Genomic DNA, 25609 nt, shown 5'->3' with positions numbered 1-25609 from the left:
GATTTAGCCACCACAGCAGAATTGTAAAGCAGGCATTAGGCAGGAGCTTCCGCTCTTTGCATATGAGCCAGGTTGTGACCTCTGTGAGGCTGTTGTCTAAATGAATGTTTATGCTGTTAGCCCCTTGACTTGAAGGGGTTCCAGAGAGGCTCAGGAACCAAGATAACAGGATGGCATGGCGGATGTGCTTCAGCGTAGCAGTAGTCATGCCCCAGTGCTGTGGGTTAGCGAGAGGTGAGGAATTGTTCCTCTGTATTCATGGTTTGAACAAGAGATAGCTGCGGGCAGGGAGAGGGCTTGTATAAGAGTTGAAATAAATTGCTCAAGTTGTCTGTAAAGCGAATGTTGATTGTAGCACAAAAACAAGTGAGATTGCAGACAGTGCTATGGTACCTGATATATTGTGGAATGTGATAACAGCTTTGGGCTGTGTTATCTACATAAAGTAGAAACAAATGAAAGGTTGAAAGGAGCAGAGAGTATACCAAGTGAGGAGGAAAATATTGCGGCATCTTGAGCGTGCTGGCTACTCAGAATGTTGTGGTTTAAGCCATGGACAGGACACAGAATTAAGTTCATATGTATAAAACAATAATAATGAGTACTAAGAAAACACATAATTGAAATCCAGAGAACTTTAACTTGAAATGGCATCATGTAATAACTGTTTGCTTTTAAGTACATGGTAAGTATTGTATTTTAATTAAACAGATTTTTAATGTGTAGTTCGATGTTACCAAACTTCAGTAATTTAAACAAAAGTGTTTCTTGGGTCTGGTTTGTCTCTACATCACTTAGGCTGGTTTTACAGTGGGTGTCAGTAAAATCTGCCTAGCCACATTTCTTACAAAATTCCCCTAAAAATACTAGTATCTGTTCCTTTACTATATTAAAAAGGAAAGCACGTTTGTTTTAAGTGGATCTGAGTAGGAGGTGCTTATGTTTTAACTAAAATAAATTGTTTTTTCTTTTGTGGGGGAAAAAAAAAAGTGGTTTGGAGAAGTGAAAGTCATAGAATGGTTGCTCAAATACTGGTTTTAATAATGACCCCAATATGAGTGACCTGTAACAATACACTTTGTTTCTCTTTGTTATATGTTTTTTAATTTAGATAAACTCCTTGGTGAGAAAGGATGTGTCATATTTATGCAGTATAAAATTAAAAGGAATTATTTTGCCATTAAAACGTTTTTCATTCTTCCAGGACTTCAGTGATTCTGGGCTACTGTTACTGAAATGATACTACAGAAGGCAGTGATTGCACTGTGTTTGTTGGAGGAAACCCAAGTATTTACTTTCAGTCAAGTGGGTAAAACCCCCTAACTGCAGTTTACATGTGTAGATCCCTGCGTTACTGTGTTAGTCATTGTCTCTATGCAGCAATGACAAGGCTAGAAGAAGCAAACAGAGAAGTGAACATGCATTCATCAGTCAGATACCTTGGCTATCTTGCCAGAATCAACCTCCTGGTTGCCATTTGCATGGGCCTTTACGTCAGATGGGAAAAAACGTCAGATGCACTGATTTTGGTAATATTTATTCTGGGGCTCTTTGTTCTTGGAATTGCCAGCATACTGTACTACTATTTTTCAATGGAAACAGCAAGTCTGAGTCTTTCTAATCTCTGGTTTGGTTTTTTGCTTGGCCTTCTGTGTTTCCTTAATAATTCTGCATTCAAAAGGGATATGAAAGAAGAAGCTACAAAATACTTGCTCCTCTCCGCCATAGTTTTAAGGATATTATATGCTTTGGTTGAGAGGATTTGTGGTTGTATCCATCATCGACCGACTCTGCTGACACCAGTTGAATTTTTGGAGCTAGTTGGGTTTGCAATTGCCAGCACAACTATGCTGGTAGAAGAATCTGGAAGCATTATTCTGTTGGTCGTAGCTTTGGCCATGTTGATTATTGACTTACGTATGAAGTCTTTCTTGGCAATTCCAAATTTGGCAATTTTTGGAGCCATTGCATCCTTACTCTTTTTTCCATCACTGCAAATCCCCACAAACCCTTTTGCCTTGTCATGTTTCTTTAGCTGCCTGATTTCAAATCCCCTTCTCGACGTTTACTTCAGTGGACTTTCAGTTACTGAACGATGGAAGCCCTACTTATACCGTGGTAAAGTCTGCAGAAGGCTTTCTGTCATCTTAGTTGGAGTCATCGAACTCACCTTTTTCATTCTTGCAGCCTTTAAACTGCGTGATTTGGATCTCTGGTATTTTGTGATACCTGGTTTTTCTATTTTTGGAATTTTCTGGATGATTTGTCATGTGATCTTTTTTATAACTCTTTGGGGATTTCACACAAAACTGAATGACTGCCACAAGGTGTACTATACCCACCATGCAGAAAACAACAGCCTTGACAGAGTTATGGCATCTAAAGGAATGCGTCACTTCTGTTTGATTTCACAGCAGCTAGTATTTTTCAGCCTTGTCGCAACTGCTGTTTTGGGAGCCGTTTGTTGGCAGGTAAATATGATCTCTTTATCTTAATCTCCCTCTTGATAATGCTCCTGAGAATTGTTGGCATCTTAAAATTCCTGTGACATTTGATGGTGTGCTGTGGCTCTGCAATTCAAAGGTGGAGCCTTTGGTTTTACCAGCATATGCTTCACCAGCATGCACTTTGAATTTTAGCGCATCGTGCGGCCTTGGCTGTGACCTGTTAAGGCAATTGGAACTTAACCAGCTTCCTTATGTTGGCAGAATGGGAAGAGTTAGTGCTTCTGGGGCAGAAGTGGTTTGTAAAGTATTATACATTTACCTGCTTATGAAATGATTTTGCTTTTTAATTCATACAATCATAGAATAGTTAGGGTTGGAAAGGACCTTAAGATCATCTGGTTCCAACCCCCCTGCCATGAGCAGGGAGACCTCACACTAAACCATGTCACCCAAGGCTCTGTCCAACATGGCCTTGAACACCACCAGGGATGGAGCATTCACAACTTTCCTGGGCAACCCATTCCAGTGCCTCACCACCCTTACAGTAAAGAACTTCCTCCTTATATCCAATCTAAACTTCCCCTGTTTAAGTTTGAACCCGTTACCCCTTGTGCTATCACTGCAGTCCCTGATGAAGAGTCCCTCCCCAGCATCCTTATAGGCCACCTTCAGATACTGAAAGGCTGCTATGAGGTCTTCACACAGCCTTCTCTAGAACTTGTTTTCAAAGTAAATCAGTGTTGAACTCTAATAATGCTCACTATATTCGGGTTTTTCTTATAGACTGTTTTAATTGAATCAAAGCAACTTCATGTTTTGAGAGTAAATTTATCAATAATTTTCCTTTACATTTAACCATCAGTGTGGAGTTAGAGATCAGCTGATGAACTTGTGAATTGTTGGTATAATTTGTGCTCTATCTGTCTTATTTTCAAATCTGTTTATGCACCACAGGATATGTTCTCTGAAAGACCAGTTCTTAAAATCACACAGTGTTCTTTGACTTTTTTTTTTACATTTCTGAATTAAGGATGATGTATTTTCTTTAGCAGAAAACATACATTTCTCTCAAAATATTTGTTCAGTGCCCAAGTGTGTTGTTGCAGTTGCAGCAGGATGTTTGGTGTCTGTTTTCTTTTTAAGTTGATCTAAAGATAACAGTCATTTTTGTATCCATGCATTTCTTAAATGAATCACATATATGTTTATATAATATATATGAAATATATATTATTTATGACAGATCCAGATTACAGAAGTGCCTCTATAGTGTGGCCAAAACAATTTGCTGTCCAATTCTGCAGATTTTCTTAGATAAAATGACCCAGTGGATGAAAGGTGTTAAAGAACCTGATGGGCAGGAAAAATGACAGTTATTTTGTGAGTTTTTCTGTGTTGGGTTTAGTTTGGTTTTTTGTTGTTGTTGTTTGGCTGGTTTTGTGGGGGTTTTTTGTTTGGGGTTTTTTTGGGGGGAGTTGGGGTGGAGGAGATGTTTTTTACTTGCATGGAGAGCATTAGAGGTTAACAGACAAGTCTTGAGAGGAAAGCTGGGTAATTGTGCTCTTTCTTTGGGAAAGTATCAGCATGCATAGCTCTAGTGTGTGGGCTTGCAGAAAGGACAAAAGGAAGAAACAGAACCAAAAAGAAGTAGAGAAGAAAAATCTCAAAAATGTGTTCATACAAAGTAAAAGTGCTAATGCATCAGAAGAAACGGGGAAGTGGTTTGAGAGACAGAAACAATAAAGATGGGATATCAGCATCCTGTTATTGATCACTTACATACTTTTTCTTCTGAGAATTATGTGATTTATCAAAATGCCAGTCATTAATTTTTATATGCTAGGTAACTTTTTCAGTAAAAGCAATTCTTTTATCATCTCTATCAGATAGTCTTACTAATTCCTCTGCCCTTGCCATCCTTCTTTAATATCCTGGGACACATTAGTTAATTTAAAAACTATGTAATTGTTACTTGAATAGAGGCCCCCCACCTAGTTACACCTAACAAAGCAGTCAAAACAAATGAAGTGTGTAAGTTGTCCAGATAGGCACTGGAGAAGAGGCACTTCTCAGGTGATGCCCAGAGCCTGTCCGCAGAGAGTTAGCCACCAGGCTTGGACAGGATCCCCTGCTGTGGCACTCCACGGGAAGGGCTCGCTCTCTGCATGCTGTCTGTTTAAAGCCCACAGGAGCATCCTTTAGAGCTGCTTCATTATGCAAGCTGTGTGCATAAGCGAGGAGGGTTGGACTCATACACTTGTTACTTTATTCTCTTACACTGACTGATAGTTCATTGTAATTCTTTTCTGTCTCTGTGTTCTGACCCAGATTAACTGCAACTGTTACATGTCTGATAATCTTCAGTCCTTTCTAATTCTGACAAAGTGGAGTTGTGCTGTCGTATGACTTGCTCAGGACCATTCACAAGAAGCAGACTGGCAATATGGCTAAAATCTTAGTATTTATTACTAGCTAATTTCAGTTTCTATCATCCTGTGTGTAAATAAGACAAGGTATTGCTCATCACCTTCGTCTGATAGGTTGTGTATTTGCCTGCTCAGTGGGAGGAGTAATTGTAGTAGCAAAAAGGCATCAGACCAAATACTTTCACTTGTCAGGAAATCCACTTTTTTATTATAATAATTTATTTTTAGTAGATAATTACATTGACATTTATTTTACTATATTTATATGTCTTTCATCATGTATTTATAGTAACGGGTTAGTTTAAGATTATGAATGTAGTTGTCTCCAACTAAAAGAGTTTCTACTTCAGAGCATGTTATGATGTTTGCCTGGCAGATCATTGTGTCTATTTCATCTCTTGTCAGAAAATGAACTACTTTATCAGACCTGGCCGGAACAGAAATTAATAAATGGATGTGTCATTCATCAAAGTGATTGTGGGAAGCTGTGGCCTTTTCTGTATTTTTTCTGGATAGTGTCAGGTTTGAAAATAATTAGAAGCAAGAAAGCAATGATGAATAAGCTCACGGTTTACTCTCTTGCAGATCACTGTTTTTTTTTCTAGAGGTTTAAGGAAACCAGTGGTTTTTCTTCTTTGCAGGAGGACATTCAAGGCCTTAAGACTCAACTTTAGAATCCTTTGCTGGATTTTTGAGTCTGCAGGTTCAGGAAGTCTAACAAGCTCAGCAGTAATGCAACAAACAAGCTTCTTCAGTGAATGTGTACTTTCCTCATGGTGATTTATATGTACTGTAACACTTAAAGAAACAAATCAGCCTGTTAGAGATCACTCTCTACCTTTCCTCTTTGGAAGGTGATGGTTATTGCTGAGTACTTAGTGGGTGGGATTTCAGGGGTTTGTTTGGTTTTGGTTTGTTTTTAAGAAAACTTTGCTGCAGAAAAAAGCGATATCAGTATGTGTTAGAAAGAGATCTTAGGGCTGTCTTAGATACCTTTCAATAAAAATAGCAGCTTAATGTGTATTTGTGGTCAAAAAAGCAAATAAAATATTGGGAACTCTTAGGACTGGAGACATCATTATGCCATTATGTATAAATCTGTAGTGTCGCTATTTTGAATAACTGCAATTCTTACTTGCTATTTTATAGATAAGCAAACAAGCAAAGGTTCAGAGAAGAGCAACAGAATTCATTAAAGACATGGAACAGTTTACATGGAGGGAATGCAGAAACAAGGATACTTCAGTCAGGAAAAAACTGAGTGAGAACATGATGAATATGCAAAATATGTGTGATATGGGAAAAGGTGAACAGTAAGAGACAAAAAATGATCAGTTCCAGTGCAAGAGTTGGAGGGAATCAAGTTGGCAAGAAGCAGGTTGGAGCCAGACAGGTGGGAATCATTCCTCGTACAGCACTGAGTTAGCTCTGGGCCTGTGTATCGTGGCATGCCATATGTGCCAAGCAGTTGTGGAGGATCAGGAGCAAGGTGAGCAAGTTCATGGAGACAAATTCGCTGAGGTTTACATACTACATGGAAACCACATTGGGCTTAGGAAGTCCTTGAGCCACCAGTGGGTGGCGTACTTGGGAAATATGCGCTTGATCTGTCCTTATAGTCTTTCCTAGGCATCCATTTGGCCTTTTTGGAGACCAGACATTCTTCTAGGTGGACCTTTGGTGCAGCCTGATACAACAACTCTTACATTCTTGTATTATGGACATTTTTTTTTTACTTAAATTTTCAACATGGTTTTTCCTACATTCTCTTCTTCAGTCACCAGTTCCTGAAAATGTGTTTGGTCTTTAAAAAATTGTTTAAAACATTTTTTATATGTGTAAGATTAATGGGTTTCAGGCTTTGCAACTTCACTCTGGGATTTATGTAGTCACTTTAGAAACTGCTAATTATATTTGAAATCTGTTAAGTGCCACCTGGAAGGTGAAACATTTTTTATTTATACCTTTCTTCACTCTCAAGATGTGCTGAAAGCTGGTTTAATTATACTGCATTTGATAAGAGAGGTGGCTTGAAATCGCTTGACGGTCTGCCAGTTGACCTCCTATATAATGAATAGAATTGGCTAAAACCTGAGCCTTGGAAAGGTACTTCCTAGCAGCTATAAATAATTAGTTGTAGCATATGAACAGTCTAGCTCAGCTTTGAGTGTTAGGTTGCAGCAGAAATGGAGTGGTGGAGGGGAGGGGTTCTGTATCATGGAAAACTTTGTTACAGGCACATTATATATGCCCTTTTAATATTTTTGATAACTAGCATCTGTGCATCATATTAATCTCCAGTGTGTACAAGGTCAAGACCTAACGAGACAGCTGTCTGCTAATTGGTGGCTAGAAGTATCCCAGTTGATTAAAATTGCCAGAAAAATATCAAACCTCGTTTTATGGAAAGGCTCATAAAGTGAGGTCAATTAACTCACTGTTGCACATGTAGTGGTTTTCTGACTCATGCAGAACTGTTGCGGCTGGATGTCGTGTTAGCCAAGGACCTTTCTTTCAGGGAAGCTTAGCCCTTGTAATAAGCCAGGGGTTGAAAGTCTCTTTTCCTGGAGCTTCGGTATGTGCTTGGCTTGACCTGTGGCTCCTGAAACCAGACTCTGTCTCTGACAGATTAGACTTTAAATGTGAAGAGCAGAATTGACAGGTCTGTCTGAAGCTGGAGGATGAGCTCAGGAAGCATGAGGAGTGTAAAAGTAATTTGTTAAAGCTAATTGCATTAAAAAATGTAGTAACAGCTTTTCAGTGGGGCATGTTTCAGGTGGGACATGGTCTGCTTCTGACAATCCCTGCTTTAGCTGGAGAGGAAAGATACCTTTCCTTGTCGGTAGAAATACATTGACATTTTCTTTGCAAAATGTGCAGGAAGTGTTCTGCTCCTCCTTCACATTTGTGTGAGTAATTTCAGTCAGATGAATAGACTGTAACTCCCAAATAATTTCAGCAATTACTCATGTACTTGTTCATAATTAGGCCCTTGGATGGGACAGGATCCAGCAGAAGTCATGTAAATGACTCAGGCATTGCTTCTTTCAGAAGCCAATAACATGGTGAAAAAATTGCAGATGAAGGTCTTGGAATTTGCAGGCAAAGGTCTTGGAAAGGTTTGGAGCACTCTTTTTCTCAGAAACTGAAAATCAGATTTTGTTAAGTGTTCTATGCTAAGGTAACTGCAGGTTTTCTGAGTTACTGACCAAAGAGAATTATTATCCCTGGAAGACCCGTATTTAATATTACCAAGAGAAAAATGGACTATAGACAGGTAAAGTAATGGAATTAAGAAGTCACAGTACATTATTCTTGGGTTTTAGTGAATTTTATGGGTTAGTAAAATACCAGTATTCATGATATGCTTGAGTATTGGTACTTAAATGGACAGTACAGTTGAATTCAAATTATTGATGGAAGAAAAGGTAGGTTTTGTATGCATGAGCATTTTCTTTTTTGGGGGAGAGTTAGTGATTTTGTATTTTTTATTGTGAAATGATTACTTGGTGTTTCTTGAAAGCTCACTTTATGAAGTCTTAAGTTGAAGATGGTAGCTTCTTTTAGCTTCTCTAAAAGCGAGATTATTTTCTGAATAGTAAGAAGGTTTCTAGGTAACGTGTATTTACTTGCACATACTTTTGTTAACATCACAGATTTAATTACTCTGTTGAATGCAAATCATATATAGGCTTTCTTCTTCATTTTCCCCTTCTTTTCTTCCTGACTTGTATTTTTAATCCCGTCCTTCTCAGACTTCACTTGTCCAGTTTAATTTGGTTTCTTTTTAACCCTGGAGGCCCTGCTGCATCCTTTGGGCCTCTCTCCGTATTTTCTCAAATAGCTGTGCTGCTCCTGCTTCTTTTTCCTCTATGTCTGTCTGGTCATCTTTAGTTCCCCCCTTTCCTCACTAGCAGTTTTACCCCTCCTTGCCAGTGGATATCTGTGCCTTGCTATTTCTTTATGGACTTGTCTCTTCAATTGCTTTTGTAATACCTTTATTCCCTCGTTCCCTACCGTTTCATCTTCTTTTAAGCTGGATCCTAAATGCCCCTTTCTCACTGCTGATCGTTTCTTCTCAGACTTGCCCGCTATCCTGTTTGTTTTTGCTGCCTGTCTTCCTCTCTGCAGTGGGTTCTCAGCCCTACTTGGCTCTCCACCTCTCCACTCCTGTCCTGCGGGCTACATCAGGCTGCCTGCTCCCATCTGCAGTGGCGGCACACCTTGCTGCTGTCACCACCACTTCCAGAGGCCCTGAGGTCATGAAGGGGATCTCTGGTGACAAGACAAGATATTCATTGTTAGTCTGAAGAATCTGATTTATGTGGTAAGCCTGCTGTCAAAATCTCATTAATTTCTGAGCTCAAATTTTTATATTAAAAATATTAGAAATCCGTTTGGTATGCTTTTAAATTGACATCCACTTCTGGGTTTGCTGGGTCAGTGTATGCAGACTAAAGCACAGGCTTTCACATTGTTAGAACAGGAGTTAGGGATAGGAAACACAATGCATCAAATCCATCTGCCAGTGAACATGACGGTTATTTCCTGCATACTGTTTCCTAGATTTTCTCAGTGCTGTTTTGATAGACAGAAATAATGGGTTATTTATTGTTCTCCAGGGGGTATTATTTCATTCAGTAGCTTGTTACAGGACTGTTTCTTCTGGTAGTTAATCACCACTGTAACTTCGCAAGTTTTGTCTGTGTACTTCTTTTTATCTGTAATATATATTGCTTATTCCAAATGAAGAGAATATACCCATCAAATATTTGTAGATGATACTTATCATGTTATGCTTTTTCTCCTGAGCTCCGTCATGAAGCATATACTTCTTTGCATTTGCAGAATCACTGCAGAGGAGCTAAGCAGAAGTGTTTATATTTACTTACGTGTATATAGATATATAAAAATAGGTAAATATTATTCAGCTTGGGTAATGGAAAGCAGGGCAGAATTTTGCTTGGAAATGCAAAGAGGCATCTGTGTAAGCCTCCTCAGTTGTCGTTCTCTTACGTATAATCCCGGGCAGCCTGCTTGTGCAGCGGGTTGGACCAGAGAATTTTCAGAGACCTCTTCCAACCGCAGCCATTCAGTGATTCTGTGATCGTCTTAGCTGACATACATTTAGCAATTTATTTCTGTTTTAAACAGAAGGGCTCTTCTGTAGGTCTTTGTAACTGGCTTCCAACTTAAAATAAGGTTTCATTTTTAGTTTTTTCTTTACCTCCTCCCCTCCCCTTGTTATTTTCATCAGTCACATGTCACTTATGCTCCATTGTTAAATACAGGTCCAGAATTGTTCCACTTCCAACAGTGGTTTACTCTTTGGGACTGGAGTTGTCCTTTCCATGAATTATAAAATTAGTATCTTGGCTGTAAAATACTCCTGAATTCTTCCGGTGTTTTAACAGTTACACTCAACAATAAGCATTGCTTGAAACACTGAAGTGGAAAGATAATACCACCAGTGAATCTTGACGATCTTTTATTGTCTATCATTTCAAGTATCAGAGGCAAGAAGCATGTTGTGGTTTTTTTTTTACTTCTTGTACATCATTTTGTACAGAGAGCACCCTGTGTGTTTCCTAAATATTCATTCAGAAGAAGACAGACAAAGGGAACAAAAAACAAAGACTAAGAGATAAGATGATGTTTCATGTTTTCAGTGGGATTGCTGAGATGGTCCCTGTCTTCTGTTTGCTTTTTGAGCAGTCTTTTTGGAATCAGTGAGCACTTGGGGTAAGGGGTGTATTGCAGGCTGTGATTGCCAGTGCAGTCAAAAACAGAATGAAAATGGATTGAACAGATGAAAGAACAAAATCCCTTTCTGGCTTCGCCTATGCATCCATGGCCATCTGCTTCATTAAGGAGCAGTCATCAAATCTTCTGGATTTAGTAAAGCACTGACAGTCTCCACCTGGCATCTTAGCTGATATCTTAAAAGAGGAACCTATCTTCAGATTTACCGCAACTACTAACTTAATTAGGTACTATTTTTGGTATTTCAAGTTCTCATAGTTTAGGTATTTTAAAATGCCATTTTTGCAGCCCTGAACTAAAATATTTTATTATTTACTGCGGAGCTGCTCTAAACATCATTAATCATTTTTATATTTGCTGGTGATATATTTCTTCCGAATTAAAACTGTTGAAAAAGTGCTGACAACAGGTGCCAGCATCTTAACATTAGATAGATGTCTTTAAATATAAAATATCCATACAAACGTTTTCCTATTTCATAGCGTAAGATGGCCATTAAATGAAGATAAAATTTCAGATGGAGCTGAGTCTTAACACTATAGAGCATATTTCCCATTCCTGTTCAGTATTTGGTACAAACTCAAAGCAAGATGACAGAGCAAGAGGGATCACTGACATGATCCTTACAGTTCTGTGTAGGGTCCTTGTCTCACAAGTACTTGTGAATTTTCGTCACTACCTTCATATTAGTCAGAGTACTTTCAATAGTGAAATGTAGATTTTTATTTAGTAGTCAGAAGTTTGGTGAAAACTGTTAATCTTTGTGATAATCTTAAATTGTGTTATTGCAAAACACAGTGGGCTTGATAACTTTCATGTGTTCTGGGGACTGAGGAAATGCAGGGAGTGCTTAAAACAGCATGGCATTTTATAAGAAAACTTCCACAATAAAATCCATATAAAGTAATAATATAGTAGTATTCTTCAGGATTTTGTGATTCGTGTAGCTTTTATGGGCAGATGTGTTTTTTATTTTGTAATATGGTCACTGTGATCATAGCACTAATGCAATGTAAGAGCAGTTTGATCCAAGAAAAGTCATACTTCTGCCCGGGATTTAGAGAAGGATGAGGTTCTTAGTGACTTCTTTGCCTCAGTCTTCACTGGCAAAGTCTCTGACCGCACCACCCAAGTCTTGGAAGGCGAACGCAGGGACTGTGAGAATGAGGACCCTAGGCCCACTGTAGGAAAGGATCTGGTTCGAGACCATCTTAAAAACCTAAACGTACATAAGTCCATGGGACCTGACGGAATCCATCCGCGGGTCCTGAAGGAGCTGATGAATGAAGTTGCTAAGCCACTGTCCATCATATTTGAAAAATCATGGCAGTCAGGTGAAGTTCCCGACGACTGGAAAAAGTGAAATATAACCCCCATTTTCAAGAAGGGAAAATGGATGACCTGGGGAATGACAGACCAGTCAGTCTCACCTCTGTGCCTGGCAAACTCTTGGAGCAGATTCTCCTGGAAGACATGCTAAGACACATGAAAAACAAGGAGGTGGTTGGGGACAGCCAGCATGGCTTCACTAAGGGGAAATCCTGCCTCACCAATTTGGTGGCCTTCTATGATGGGGCTACGAAACTGATGGACAGGGGCAGAGCAGTTGACGTCATCTATCTGGACTTGTGCAAAGCCTTAGACACTGTCCCACATGACATCCTTGTCTCTAAATTGGAGAGACATCAATTTGATGGGTGGACCACTCGGTGGATAAAGAACTGGCTGGATGGCTGCACGCAAAGAGTTGTGCTCAATGGCTCGATGTCCGGCTGGAGACCGGTAACGAGTGGTGTCCCTCAGGAATGGGTGTTGGGACCGGTCTTGTTCAACATCTTTGTCGGTGACATGGACAGTGGGATTGAGTGCGCCCTCAGCAAGTTTGCCGATGACACCAAGCTGTGTGGTTCGGTTGATACGCCGGAGGGAAGGGATGCCATCCAGAGGGACCTCGACACGCTTGTGAGGTGGGCTGATACCAACCTTATGAAGTTTAACCATGCCAAGTGCAAGGTCCTACACCTGGGTCGGAGCAATCCCAGGCACAGGTTGGGCAAAGAAGAAATTCAGAGCAGCCCTGTGAAGAAGGACTTGGGGGTGTTGGTCAATGAGAAAATGAACATGAGCTGGCTTCAGTGTGCGCTCGCAGCCCAGAAAGCCAACTGTATCCTGGGCTGCATCAAGAGGAGCGTGACCAGCAGGTCGAAGGAGGTGATCCTGCCCCTCTACTCTGCTCTCGTGAGACCTCACTTGGAGTATTGTGTGCAGTTCTGGTGTCCTCAACATCAAAAGGACATGGAACTGTTGGAACAAGTCCAGAGGAGGGCCACGAGGATGATCAGGGGACTGGAGCCCCTCCCGTATGAAGACAGGCTGAGAAAGTTGGGGCTGTTGAGCCTGGAGGAGAGAAGGCTGCGTGGAGACCTCATAGCAGCCTTCCAGTATCTGAAGGGGGCCTACAAGGATGCTGGGGATGGACTCTTCATCAGGGACTGTAGTGACAGGACAAGGGGTAATGGGTTCAAACTGAAACAGGGGAAGTTTAGATTGGATATAAGGAAGAAATTCTTTACTGTTAGGGTGGTGAGGCACTGGAATGGGTTGCCCAAGGAAGTTGTGAATGCTCCATCCCTGGTGGTGTTCAAGGCCGGGTTGGACAGAGCCTTGGGTGACATGGTTTAGTGTGAGGTCTCCCTGCTCATGGCAGGGGGGTTGGAACGTGATGATCTTAAGGTCCTTTCCAACCCTAACTGTTCTATGATTCTATGTGCCAACAAGAACTGAGTTGGTTTAGGTGTAGTTTTTTTCATTATAATTTATTTTCCAAATTATTCATAACTTTGCCCATATGTTAAGCTGAGCTGCCCATCCTCATCAAGTCACTGGTAAACAGTAAGGCAGATTTAAAAAAAAAAATTAATATTGTAGATTTATGCAAAGAGGGTGGATAAAACACAGATGTGGTCAGAGGTCACAGGGCTCTTCTCAAGACAGAAATCTGTACTATAAATTTATTTCCTTTGCTATATAACAAACTTTAATAACTGCACCATGGACATTAAAGATCTTGCTTAATTATAATACTGTTTCTATCTTTCTTAAAATATTCAATGCCTCAGTAAATCCATTCACATAATGTTAAAATAATTAAAATGAATCTGTATTTTTTCTGCCTCTCCCTGACATCTGGCATTTCAGAAGTCCATTTTTATTTTACTAGTCCTAGTGGCTGAGACTTAACTTTTGAAGCCTCTTTTTCTTATTTACAGAAAGCATCTGTGTATCAGTGAGTGTAATCTTTTCCTAACCTGCTTTTTACTTACAAAAGAGGAAAGCTCAATATGGGATATTAGCTGTGTGAATGCTGCAAAGTCCTTTAGTGGATGTCCCTTCTCATCTTCTATTTATGTAGCTGATAAAGAATTGTATTTTTAATTGCAGTAATGTTCATAAATGTTCTCAGAATCATATTTTGTATGATACATAGTATTACACAAAGAATATTTTAAAAACTCTTGGCATTGAAAAGCAAGAATAGTCAAATCTATGTTTTTAACAGCAAGATAGTATGCTGTCATCTGGTGCTAAGTACATAATATTCTGTTTTGTACTTTACTAAGGCTTGACCCTGCAGATATTTACAGATACAGATTTTATGCACTTAAATAATTCCATGGCATTTGATTTTCCTGCTTAAATGGGTAAAGCTAAGGCATCAGGGCTTCTAAACCTATGTTCTGTGCTGTTAGTGTTTTCAAGTATGTTCCCCTCAGAAGAGTGATCCCTGCTTATCAGCCACCTTCTTCCCAAGCCATTCATTCCTCCTTAGAGTACTTCATCTTGTAATATGTGGAAAAATAAGTTTACATTATGTATAATAACTTGCATGTTTCAGGATGTGATCAAACACGGGGACTTACTTATAAAACAGACAGGAAGGATTTTCCATGCAGTACCTAAATCTTCCTGTTTTCTTTTTAGCCAACCAATGGGATCTTCATGAGTGTATTTCTCATCGTTTTACCTCTGGAGTCCATGGCTCATGGGCTTTTCCATGAGCTGGGAAACTGCCTGGGAGGAACGTGTGTCGGGTATGCTGTTGTGATTCCCACCAGCTTTTGCAGGTATTGTTACCATGTATTTCAGCTTTGCAGTGGTGTAAGGGTACTGTCAGCTGCTAGAGGCAATGAAGTGCTGTTGCTTGTATTTTTCAATAGTTAAATACAAATTTAAATAATAGGAAGATTTTGTATTTTTCCTTTTCCTCACTTTCAAAAAAAAATGAGAAACTCCAAATCCACCTTTTTATATGTGTTTAATTTGCTTTCAGAAAGCTGGTGAAGGCTTTACACACCAATCATGAGTAGGCAGATTTCAGTCAGTCTTTCATGCAAAGGAGGATTGGGGCATTTGACTGAGTGCAGGTATTTTACATGAGGAGATTTAATAAGCCAAATAGATGAGTTCAAAACAATTTTGAATTCTATTAAATGAGATGGTGTCTACCTTTAAAAGACATTGAAATTAGATTTGTGAGTGGGCTACATATCAGTTATTGGTATTGTGAATTTACAGATGATTTTTGTTCCAATATAAATGTTGCCTTATGAGAAATGACTGGGGTGGAGGGATTGTACTGTTCTTATTTGCCCATTTGTGTGGGGTTTTTATAAGCCTTAAACTTTCAAATGTTACGTTAGCCATATAATTAAAATTGCTTATACACTTTTTTGTAAACAATAAACAAGAACTACGTGAGTTATCTGTTTGATTTACAAAAGAAACAGAATAGTAACTTGAAATCAGAGGTTTAAAAATAGAACTGCCCAATTAATAAAAACTGCCCAGCTTTAGTATGTGTAATAGGTTCAGTGGGTAGGGGAAAAAAAATAACAGGCAAAGAAACAGAAGGTTGCATGCTCATTTCAGATCAGTGTATCTTAAATAGTGTGAAATAGTGTAAAAACAGTTTCTCTGATCATTCAGCTTGGAAATCAAAAAAATTCATGTACTCAATTATTGTTGGGGGTTATAAGTATACATTGCAATATAAATTTGTTTGATTGTTTCTATGGCAACAGTTTAATTCCTTCATTACATCATAATATTCTGGCTCTGGCAGTTCCCTCGCATTTTTGAGTGAAGTGACATACTCCTGAGCAACTGTTTAGGTCCTCACAGCACTGAACTTCCTTATTAACAAAGCTTGACTCTCTCGATGAGGCTTCACTTGCTGAGATAAAACAGTAATGATAATGTATTCAGTATAGCTGTAGTAGTGGAACATTAGGCTTCCTGAAAGCACTAGACGGCTGAGGAGGTGCAAAATTTAATTGGCTAGACCAATAAAGGAAGCAGGTAGCTTTACACACTGACTTGCAAACAAAATACATGAAGAATACATAGGTACATGCATATCTATAGAAAACAGAAGTCATATTTTGCATTGGTAGAGTAAGTGCATCTCCTTATTTTCACCCACAAAACCTCTCCATGTCTGTAACTGAGCATAAATCAGGTCAGTTTCGGATGGCTGTCAGTCATGCTTTTTATCGTTACCATTGGCTGAAGCGTGATGAATGTATTTCTTTTTCTGAAAACACATCCTGAAGAGCACTCCCATAACTGCGTGTCTTGCAAGACCAGATCTCTTATTTTCATGATTAGTGAGTACTTATGTAGAACTTAAAAAAAAGGGGGGGGGGGGAAGTGCTTGTGTATTTTTATATATTTTTAAAGATATAAAATATATTTTCTATATTGTTATATAGAATATATATATATAAGTGCAAATAAAATGCATTTTGGAACCCAGGTACTCTTTTGTTATACATGCATATTCATAGACACATACACATCTATATATTTGTTTCAGGTCTAGTTTGTAATTTTCTTAGAACTTTCATTTTCTAAGCTGTGAATAACATTATCTGAAATGCATTTCTGATGCTGAAAGATCATCTGAACAACACACACAAGTAGGAACTGCTGTGTTTGTGTGAACACCATGTTGAATAAAAGCTAGTTTAGAACAGAGTAAAATTAGTTCAAAATATCTGAGCAAATGTGTAGCTGGATCTCTCTTTAGTCTATTATTAGAAACTAGTTTGCAGGTTTTGTGAAAATTAGCACTCATTCTCCCTGTGCTTTTTTCCAGTCGTATGTGAAAAAGTGCCTGTCTGAAGGGAATGCTCTCCCAGTGGAACTTTATCGCATTGTTGAAGCATACCTAGAGTGTTCATGTCCCAGCTCTTGTCTCTCTCCCTCTGTCTCTCAGCTGCAGGAATAGCATGGGGTTTAGTAAGAACTGTACTTTGAATGAAGAAGTGTGACAGAAGGGAGGGGGAGATAGTGGTCCCTCAGTCAAATACAGTGTTTTGAATTGTTTATAAACTGTACATGTCAAGTGAAATTGAATTTAGAACAGTGCTACTTCATATCAGCAAAAATGTGCACAGGGAGAAAAAATCACCAATTGCTAAAAGTCCACTAAGCATGAAATAATTACAGATAATAATCATAGCTGGTTTTCTTCTCTTTAGTCCTGATGGCCAACCAACTCTTCTTCCACCTGAGCATGTACAAGAGTTAAATCTGAGGTCTACTGGCATGCTTAATGCCATCCAAAGATTTTTTGCATATCACATGATTGAGACATATGGTTGTGACTACTCTACAAGTGGACTGACCTTTGATACCCTTCACTCCAAGATCAAGTCTTTTCTTGAGCTTCGGACATCAGATGGACCCAGACATGATACCTACATTTTATACTACAGCGGTCACTCACATGGCACTGGCGAATGGGCCTTGGCAGGTAACTCATTTGTGGATTTTTTTTTTATTACTAGTTTTGATATTGATAAACTTCCCAAATCACTTAGTTTGCTCTGTGAAAAATCATACTGTATTGCAGAATTTTGAAGTTTTGGTCACATTTATTATCTGATAATCCAGAATGGCAAAAGAAACCACCAGTCTTCGGAGAACAGGTAGTTCATGAACGTCTGTGTTATTTTAGTATTGAGTCACTTTGTTAAAAATCCTTTTGCAGCTAACTAATCATAGAATCATAGAATAGTTAGGGTTGGAAAGGACCTTAAGATCATCTGGTTCCAACCCCCCTGCCATGAGCAGGGAGACCTCACACTAAACTATGTCACCCAAGGCTCTGTCCAACATGGCCTTGAACACCACCAGGGGTGGAGCACTCACAACCTCCCTGGGCAACCCATTCCAGTGCCTCACCACCCTTACAGTAAAGAACTTCCTCCTTATATCCAATCTAAACTTCCCCTGTTTAAGTTTGAACCCGTTACCCCTTGTGCTATCACTACAGTCCCTGAAGAATAGTCCCTCCCCAGCATAATCTTACACTTTTTCTCAAAATTGTCTAAATACTGTTGACTCCAAATGTATGCTTACAAGTTTAAAGTTGATTTCATACTCCCCTTACAATTCAACAAGTTAACTTTAAAGATCACTTTTTTCTAGAAAATTGGTAGTGACCCTCCTGCTCTAAAAACACATTTAGAGAACTAGATTGATTGCCTAGCAAACTTGTGGATGCCCCATCCCTGGAAGTGTTCAGAGCCAGGTTGGATGGGGGTTTGATCAACCTGAATGGTTGAAGGTTAAGGGTTCACCTTCTTAACCAGAAGGTGTTCCTGCCCATGGCAAGCGTTTGGAACTAGGTGGTCTTTACCATCCCTTCCAACCCAAACCATTCTATGATTCTGTGATTTCTTTTGTATTTTGAGGAATATTCGTTCTCTGTAATGAGCAAGCGTAGTCTCTCCTCATTCCCTGGACGTGACAGAGTGAGTTATACAGTGTTCTGTGTCACAGTGTCAGTTAAGCTGTCATGAGGGTACGCTGTACTTTTTGTAAAAGATTCAGTAAAAGAAATAGGAGGCAAGTACACAATCCACACTAGAAAAGCAGGTCTTAACACCTACAGCAAACCTTGTATTGTGAAAACAGCTATGATTTGCTGACATCCTAGAGGTTGGGAGTCACTGTGGGTGCAGACTACAGACCCCTATGTAAAGGGCCAGTTTAAGTCTCGTCATGGCATAGACTTCATCATTTCCACTTTTCTTGTTCCATTTTTAATCTGTCTGTATAATGGGCAATTCTCTCTCAGCTGTACTCTTTGGTAAACCTGCTGAAGTTCTCACATCATGGGTAGCTATAGCCTTACTTTCCTGCTGTATGGAACCAGGCTTCTGAAGGTGCATGCAAAAAGTGAATCTTGAAAATCTGCAACATTTTTCTTCTTGGGGCAGAATTAATTCTCTTGGATAGTGCTCTGCCTGCAAGCTCCTGGCTGTTTGTCAGCAGTCTCTCTCCAGGCATGTGTGCTCTTCAATAGTGTAGACAGATATTAGCTTTCATGTGGTCATGCTGAGGTGTTCAGGTGCAGGTCAGTTTTCACCTGGAGACCATATACCTAGCAGCAAAACTCTGCCTCCCACCCATGCTGGCAGCATAGATACCGTTAGCTTTCTAGCATATATAGAGCCAAATGTTGCTGCAGAAATTGAACAGCTTCCAGACCAGTCCTGGCTTATGTCTGTCCTGCCTGCAGTGTGACAGGTCTCTGTGTACCTGCTCAGGTAACTGTAGCCTAAGATAAATTCTGTCTTCACTTTTAGAGTAAGGGCTGAAGTAACCATTAAAAGAAAGTTTCTGTAGTAAAATATGCAGTATGTAAATGCAGTGCTGGTCAGCTTTCTCACAAAGCTCATTTTCAGGTCTCTGTCCAAGCACATCTTCAGCTTCTACTTCAAGATATGTATAGTTGCGTAAAGGAGAGGAAGAGGTAGCTGTCACGTCACATGCCTTGGATCCTTTTTTGTGATTAATTTTAGATAAACCACGGTACTCCTTCCAGATAGCACTGCTTCTGAATGTAACTTGAAGTGTAAACTGAAAAGATGACTTCTGGCTGATTGTGTGATTGTACTGCGTATATTGGACAGTGGCATTCTGTGACAGATGGAACATTTGATCATCAGCTCACATAATGTGTACTGTCCTCTGACCTCTGGAGAGGATAAAGAGAGGTGGAAACAATGAAATAAAACATTTGGATCTAATAGAAGTAGTGTCTCATTGCCCGCTTATGTCATGATACGGCACAGCAGTAGCAGTGTAGGCTTTGCATTGTAATAATGTCTTTTAAATGAAGCTTGCTGGATTTATTTGTTCACTAATGATGTTTCTCTGTTGTTGGAAGCTGGGATGTACCACGGTGGGGTATAAAAAAGCTGTTAACTAGTCATTGCATGAAGTATGAGCAATCAAACGACCTGGGAGGTCATATTCTCTGAGTGAAGGCAAAGGCAAGAGCTGGACTAATGAAGCTTTATCTCTGTTGCTGAAACTGTCAGCTTAACTGATTGCAAAACCTGTCAAAGAGCCAGATGTGGCCAGGCACATGGATTTCTTACACAGCTTGGTGCATAAACCTTGTCCTGGCTGATAAGTGCATGTGTTTATGATCACTAGGGTTAGAAGCTGAGCATGTGTGCATAAAGGATGAGATGGTTTTCTTTGGGTAGTTCTATCCAGTACCGTTTAAAATCACCTGCACTGCTACATACACTAAAATAAAATTTATTTATAAGTCTTTTAAACGTGAATAAATAAAGACATTTTGCTGCTAATTGACACAGAAAGCTTACCTAGAAAAGGGAAAATGCTTCTACAGAAATCTCTGCTGTAAATAACTACAGCAATTTGGGGATCATGTACCAAGACAAGTCGTTACTGTAGGTTTTTATATTAAGATTCTCCTTGGTACTAAATTTTTCAATTTTTTGAGAAAGTTGTTGCCCTTCAATTTTGCTTTTACTTTAACTGCAATAGCATGCTAATGTGAAGCACTTTTTGTCACCACTTACAGGTAGAAATGTAGGTGCTGAAATACGCAGTTATTCCATTTGAGATTCATCTGTGCTGTTAAATTCCTACTAACAAGATTTTAAACACTGCTAAATGTACTTACATTCCACAGTGAAAATCACTATGGAATTAAAATGCAGTTATTTAAAATCACATTTTTCTCCCTTTTTTCTAAAAGTCATACTTTTTTTAAATTTGACATTTTCAAACTAGAGTGTTTTCATTGTAAATCTGTATCATATCTCCAAATTGCCAAAGCTCTTCACATTAATAGTCACTACAGAGCCAGTGGAGATTTATCCACTTGTTTGCAAGATGTTTTCCTTACGCAATTGAGTAAGTAGTCTGTTTTTCAAAGCTACATAGATCCTGCAGTATCCATTACACTTAAGCAGAAGTATATTTGTCCCCACTATAGGTAACTTGGTTTAATTACAGTCTGATCTTCCAGAGCATTGTCGGAGCAAGAGCTGAGATGGAACATGAGAAGTTGGATGCTCTAGTTGCAAGTGTTTTCTGAGCTGACAGGAAATAAATATTGTGGAAAAAAGTCCTATGAGGTTTTTATTTCATTGAGCTATAAATCCATACCAGTTTTAATTTTCTTGAAGCTCTGAAGACAACTGTGTCTGTAAAGTCTCTCCATTTCTGGTCATGTGAATTTTTCAAGTCAAACCAGTGGTTGTGCCTGTAGGTGGCTTTCTTGTTGTGCTTCAAAACTGTTAGCATGCATTGTGTTCAAAAGTCCTCTCTTTTCCTTAAAAGAGGAGTCCTTTTTAACATTAATAAAAACATATTAAAAGGGGCTTTTTTCTCTTCTTAAAATTATTAATAATAATACAAAAATAAACTATTTCTGGTTTTCTCTTCTTGTTTAGCTATTTCCACATTCCTCCAATAGGCTGCAATTTCTTATCCTCTGTGAGGAAATTCCTTTTTTTTTTAATCAAGGGTGAGTTAATGCCCTCATCTGCCACGGCAAGTCAGGTGGAATCAGTTAGTACCTCCCTGGAGATCTGCAACATCTGCAGATGGGGAGGATTAGCTGAAAACTTCTGTTATATCTGTCCAGGTTGTTAAAATATCCACAGTCAAAATTGTAGAGAGGGTTCTGTTTCTTTGTCCTAATATGAAATCTTTTTTCCCATGTGGCAGGGGGTGATGCTTTACGACTGGACACACTGTTGGACTGGTGGAGAGAAAAGAACGGTGCTTTCTGTTCTCGACTCATCATTGTTTTAGACTGTGAGAACTCTCAGCCTTGGGTTAAACAAGTAAGAAAAGTAAATGACCAGTATATTGCTGTGCAAGGAGCAGAAATGGCCAGAGTTGTAGACATCGAGGAAGCAGACCCTCCACAGCTTGGTGACTTCACCAAGCAATGGGTTGAGTACAACTGTAATCCTGACAGCAACATCAGCTGGTCTGAAAAGGGACGTACAGTGAAAGCAGTGTATGGTGTGTCAAAACACTGGAGTGACTACACTTTGCATTTGCCAACAGGAAGCGATGTTGCCAAACACTGGATGATATACTTCCCACGCATCACCTACCCCTTAGTACATTTGGCAAACTGGTTTTGTGGTCTCAATCTGTTCTGGGTCTGTAAAGCGTGCTTTAGGTGCTTGAAAAGACTGAAAATGAGCTGGTTTCTTCCCACAGTGCTGGACACCGGACAGGGTTTCAAACTTGTCAAATCCTAATTAGCAACCAAAGAGAAAATAAAGTGAGAGCTCTGGGAACTTTCTCACTCTACTGTACTTACAACTTTTTATATGAGTATTTTTCTCTGAAAAAGTCTGCTACGCTCACTTTACTCAGCTCTTTGAGCAGCTACAGTATATGCAACAGTTAGAAACTGCAGTCTTAAACAGAAGGGGGTCAGACTGAGGTGTTTGATTTTTGTTGCTGGTGTGTATGTACATACATAAGAGACTTATTTAATATGACCATGCATTTTGGAGACAGTTCACATGTTCGTAGATGTTACTTAAAGCAGCCTGTGTTCAGAGTTATCAGTTTGATGGACAACAGCTCCTGTGAATGTTACAGCATGCTTTTTTGTCATTTATATCCACTGTAAGGTTCAAATACAGGAAAGGAACCAAGCTAATACTCAAATCAATTTATATGTCCTTGAAATTAGATGGTGCAATCAAGGGTATTATAAAACAGCACTGAGCCAAAAAAAAGAGAAGAATGAATAGCCATTTAGGTAAGTAGCTACCAAGAATCTTTAGTTTTATTTGCCTTTACACCTTTAGCCCCTGCCTCAGTTCTCTGCTGCATCTGTGGAAATTTACCACAGAAAAAAAGGAAATTGGACAGTCCTCTGGTGATGTTCAGGCAGTGCTGGGACAATGTTTGCTGAAGTGCAGTTTCAGAAACTTTTCAGTTCTACTTTCAAAGTTCAGTATCTTGCTGGTGAGCTTTCTTTATTATTTTTCTTCTAATATTCCTAGTAGTTATTTCATATGTGGAATAAAAAGTGCACTGAGAGTTTTTCCTTCACCTGTTAAGGTGGTTCTGGCTTTTCCTTCCTGGGCTGTGATTAGTTTGTGTTTTGAAAAGCTACCCTGAAAAAAGCTAAAAACAAAAAAAACCCAAGGAGTTTAACAAAGAAAATAGTCCGTAGGTTAAAAATGGAAATGCAGATGTTGCCTCGCTTCCATGCTTATTTGAAGTCTCTGCTGTGCCTAAGACCTTGACTCTGTAAAATGCTGACTACACGATTTGACTGATGAGTTCATTATCTATTAAAACCATGAACAAAGTTTATCAAGAGTGTATTATGCCCTTAGGACAGGAGGGAATCCTGAGCATTCCTCAACTCTTTTCTCCCAGCCAAAAGGTCCTAATTTTAATCCTTCTATTTACAGAGCTGGATGGAACTTGAGAAATCTTGTCTCAGCCTTTCCTCTTCAGTCAGAGAAGCTGCATAGGATTCTGGTCTCATTTTCTCAGTTACAGAAAATAAGGAGTGAAACAAGCAGCTAAGTCAGTACAGTTTGTGCATATGTATGTGCAATCCAGTATAGCTAGAGTTTACTTTACATTTCCATCAGTATTTTAGTAAAAATGTTAGGCATTAGCTGATAGGGGTCTAAATTACAACTTGTTATTATTTTTGTATTTAAATATATTAAAATACTTTAGGAGCTCTTCCAGACTTCACCATCAAGAGTTTTTCTAATTCCATTTGAACCTTTTAGCCAGCTAAGTTAAAGAATCTTCTAGCACTGATAATGTTAGTAACTCCTGAAAATAAAAGGTGCGATTAAATTGAGATCTGCAATAGCCAGAGTAATTTGCACCCACCAACTTAAAAAATGGTGGTTTTGTAGGATTTACAAGTGACAGCCGCTAAGTTTCTTCATTAGTGTGTATTACACGACTTTGTTTAGCAAGATACCATCCGCTGTCCCTCTTTGTCTTTCTCCGTTCCCTTCAATAAAGTGAAAAGGGGATTGAGAGATTAGAGAGATGTCCTAGCAAGGCTCAGTTCCATTGGGTCTTCTCTAAATAAATGCTGTGATTGCAGCTTGTCCTGGATTCAGGAGGTGGCTGTTCTCAGTAAGGACAGAGGGTACTCGCACTGTCTAACTTCAGGTATCAAACTTGACTTCCTAATGTGGGAGCCTGAGATAGGAGTCATCTCATTTAAATTCAGATGTCTGAAAGCTAGACATCTGAATCCATGCTTAGTACCAGAAGTGCTCTACTGCTCATTAACAAAGAGAAGTATTTCAAGAGGATGACTCATTTTATCTCTGTTTTAGAAATAATTTTCCTGTGGTTTTGCCTGTTAGATTTGTTTTGGTTTTGCTTTCATATCCCAAAGGTCAAGCATATAAGTCCCTTATGTCTGTTGAATAACCTTAGAGCACTTCTGTTCCAAGTTATCCTCTGGAGCCTGGGCTGGGTACACAGGCTCCTTGTTCAAGCACATAAATTGAGTACTTGAAGTCCGGCTGAATGAGCATCCATTGGGTTGCAGGAGAGCCACATTGTCTCCTCTGCGGAAGTCATTTTCAGTCATTTTTGGTCAACAGCCCTTGAGTATAGAGAAAAAAATATTACATAAAGGCAATAATTTGGATTGTAAAATCACTGTTAGTTTGGCTGCTATTGCAGGAAAAGTTCATCACATAAACAGTTCCAACTGGACAACTAGAAATTTTTAGCAGAGTCCCCGTAAAGCAGCACCATAATACCTGATAGTCACCCTGGGGACATTTGAAAGTCAAGATTGGCCTCAGATCAATCAGAACACACCCTGCTAATTATAATGGGTAAATCTTACTCTGTACCTGATACTGCTATGTTTTTATGGCCATTATCAGTATCTTTCTTTTTGCACATCAAGGGGAACACGAGAAGTGTGGGACTCCTGACCTGTCCTGGGATGGGGAGCAGTGGCTGCTCTACAGTGCACCCATGGGCCTAGGTTTGGGCAGGACGAAATCAACAGTTGATGCTGATCGTTTGTCTCTGTTTATTAAATGGTTTGCAGCTTGCTCATGAGTTTCCCTTTATTTTGTAAAGACTGAAAGTTAGATAGAGCCAGCTAAAAATACAGCAGAAAGATTATTTGCAAAACTAGTCACATGTTTGCAGATTTGTTCCCGTTTTCTCAATTAAAGAACTCGTTTTCTGAATTTGAAATAGTTTCAATGTGTGCTGAAGGGTTCCTACTTTTAATCTGTTATTTTTTTAAACAGCAAAGGCATGGTGAAAATGCTAATTTAAACTAAAAGAAATGTTTACAGTGATTTAAACTATGAGGCCTTTTTGGACAAAGAGACTGTCTTGTGTGTTTCGAAACACAAAAAAGCCCAGGGCTGTGGAACGATGAGCCTCAGGAATTCAACAGCACTAATTCCCTACTCTTACATTGACTAGTATCAAGGCATCCTACTGTGACCCATGTTCCCACATGGAGTTTTTCTCCATCTCCAGGCGCTCACGCACCTCTGGGGGCCTCTGCCCAGCCCTGGGCACTGCCTGAGGAACAACGCACCAGGAGCTCCTAATCCTAGTGAGGAGTGGGGAGTTATCCCTCTG

The 25609-nt window shown here is 39.3% G+C and overlaps 1 protein-coding gene across 1 annotated transcript; it reads left to right on the top strand.

Annotated features, from left to right (window-relative positions):
- Positions 1-1288: 1288 nt before the first annotated feature.
- TMEM168 (transmembrane protein 168) lies at positions 1289-25347 on the top strand. Its single transcript, XM_080638950.1, has 4 exons — positions 1289-2471; positions 14618-14760; positions 17179-17453; positions 21701-25347. The coding sequence occupies exons 1-4, from the start codon at positions 1335-1337 to the stop codon at positions 22246-22248; spliced, it is 2103 nt and encodes a 700-aa protein (XP_080495076.1). The 5' UTR covers positions 1289-1334; the 3' UTR covers positions 22249-25347.
- The last annotated feature ends 262 nt before the right edge of the window (positions 25348-25609 follow it).

This window comes from Psittacula echo, assembly GCF_963264785.1.
Source record: "Psittacula echo genome assembly, chromosome: 1".
NCBI classification, from domain to species: domain Eukaryota; kingdom Metazoa; phylum Chordata; class Aves; order Psittaciformes; family Psittacidae; genus Psittacula; species Psittacula echo.
Note: the sequence above shows the minus strand (reverse complement) of the source record. Positions and strands in the feature narration are given on the sequence as shown.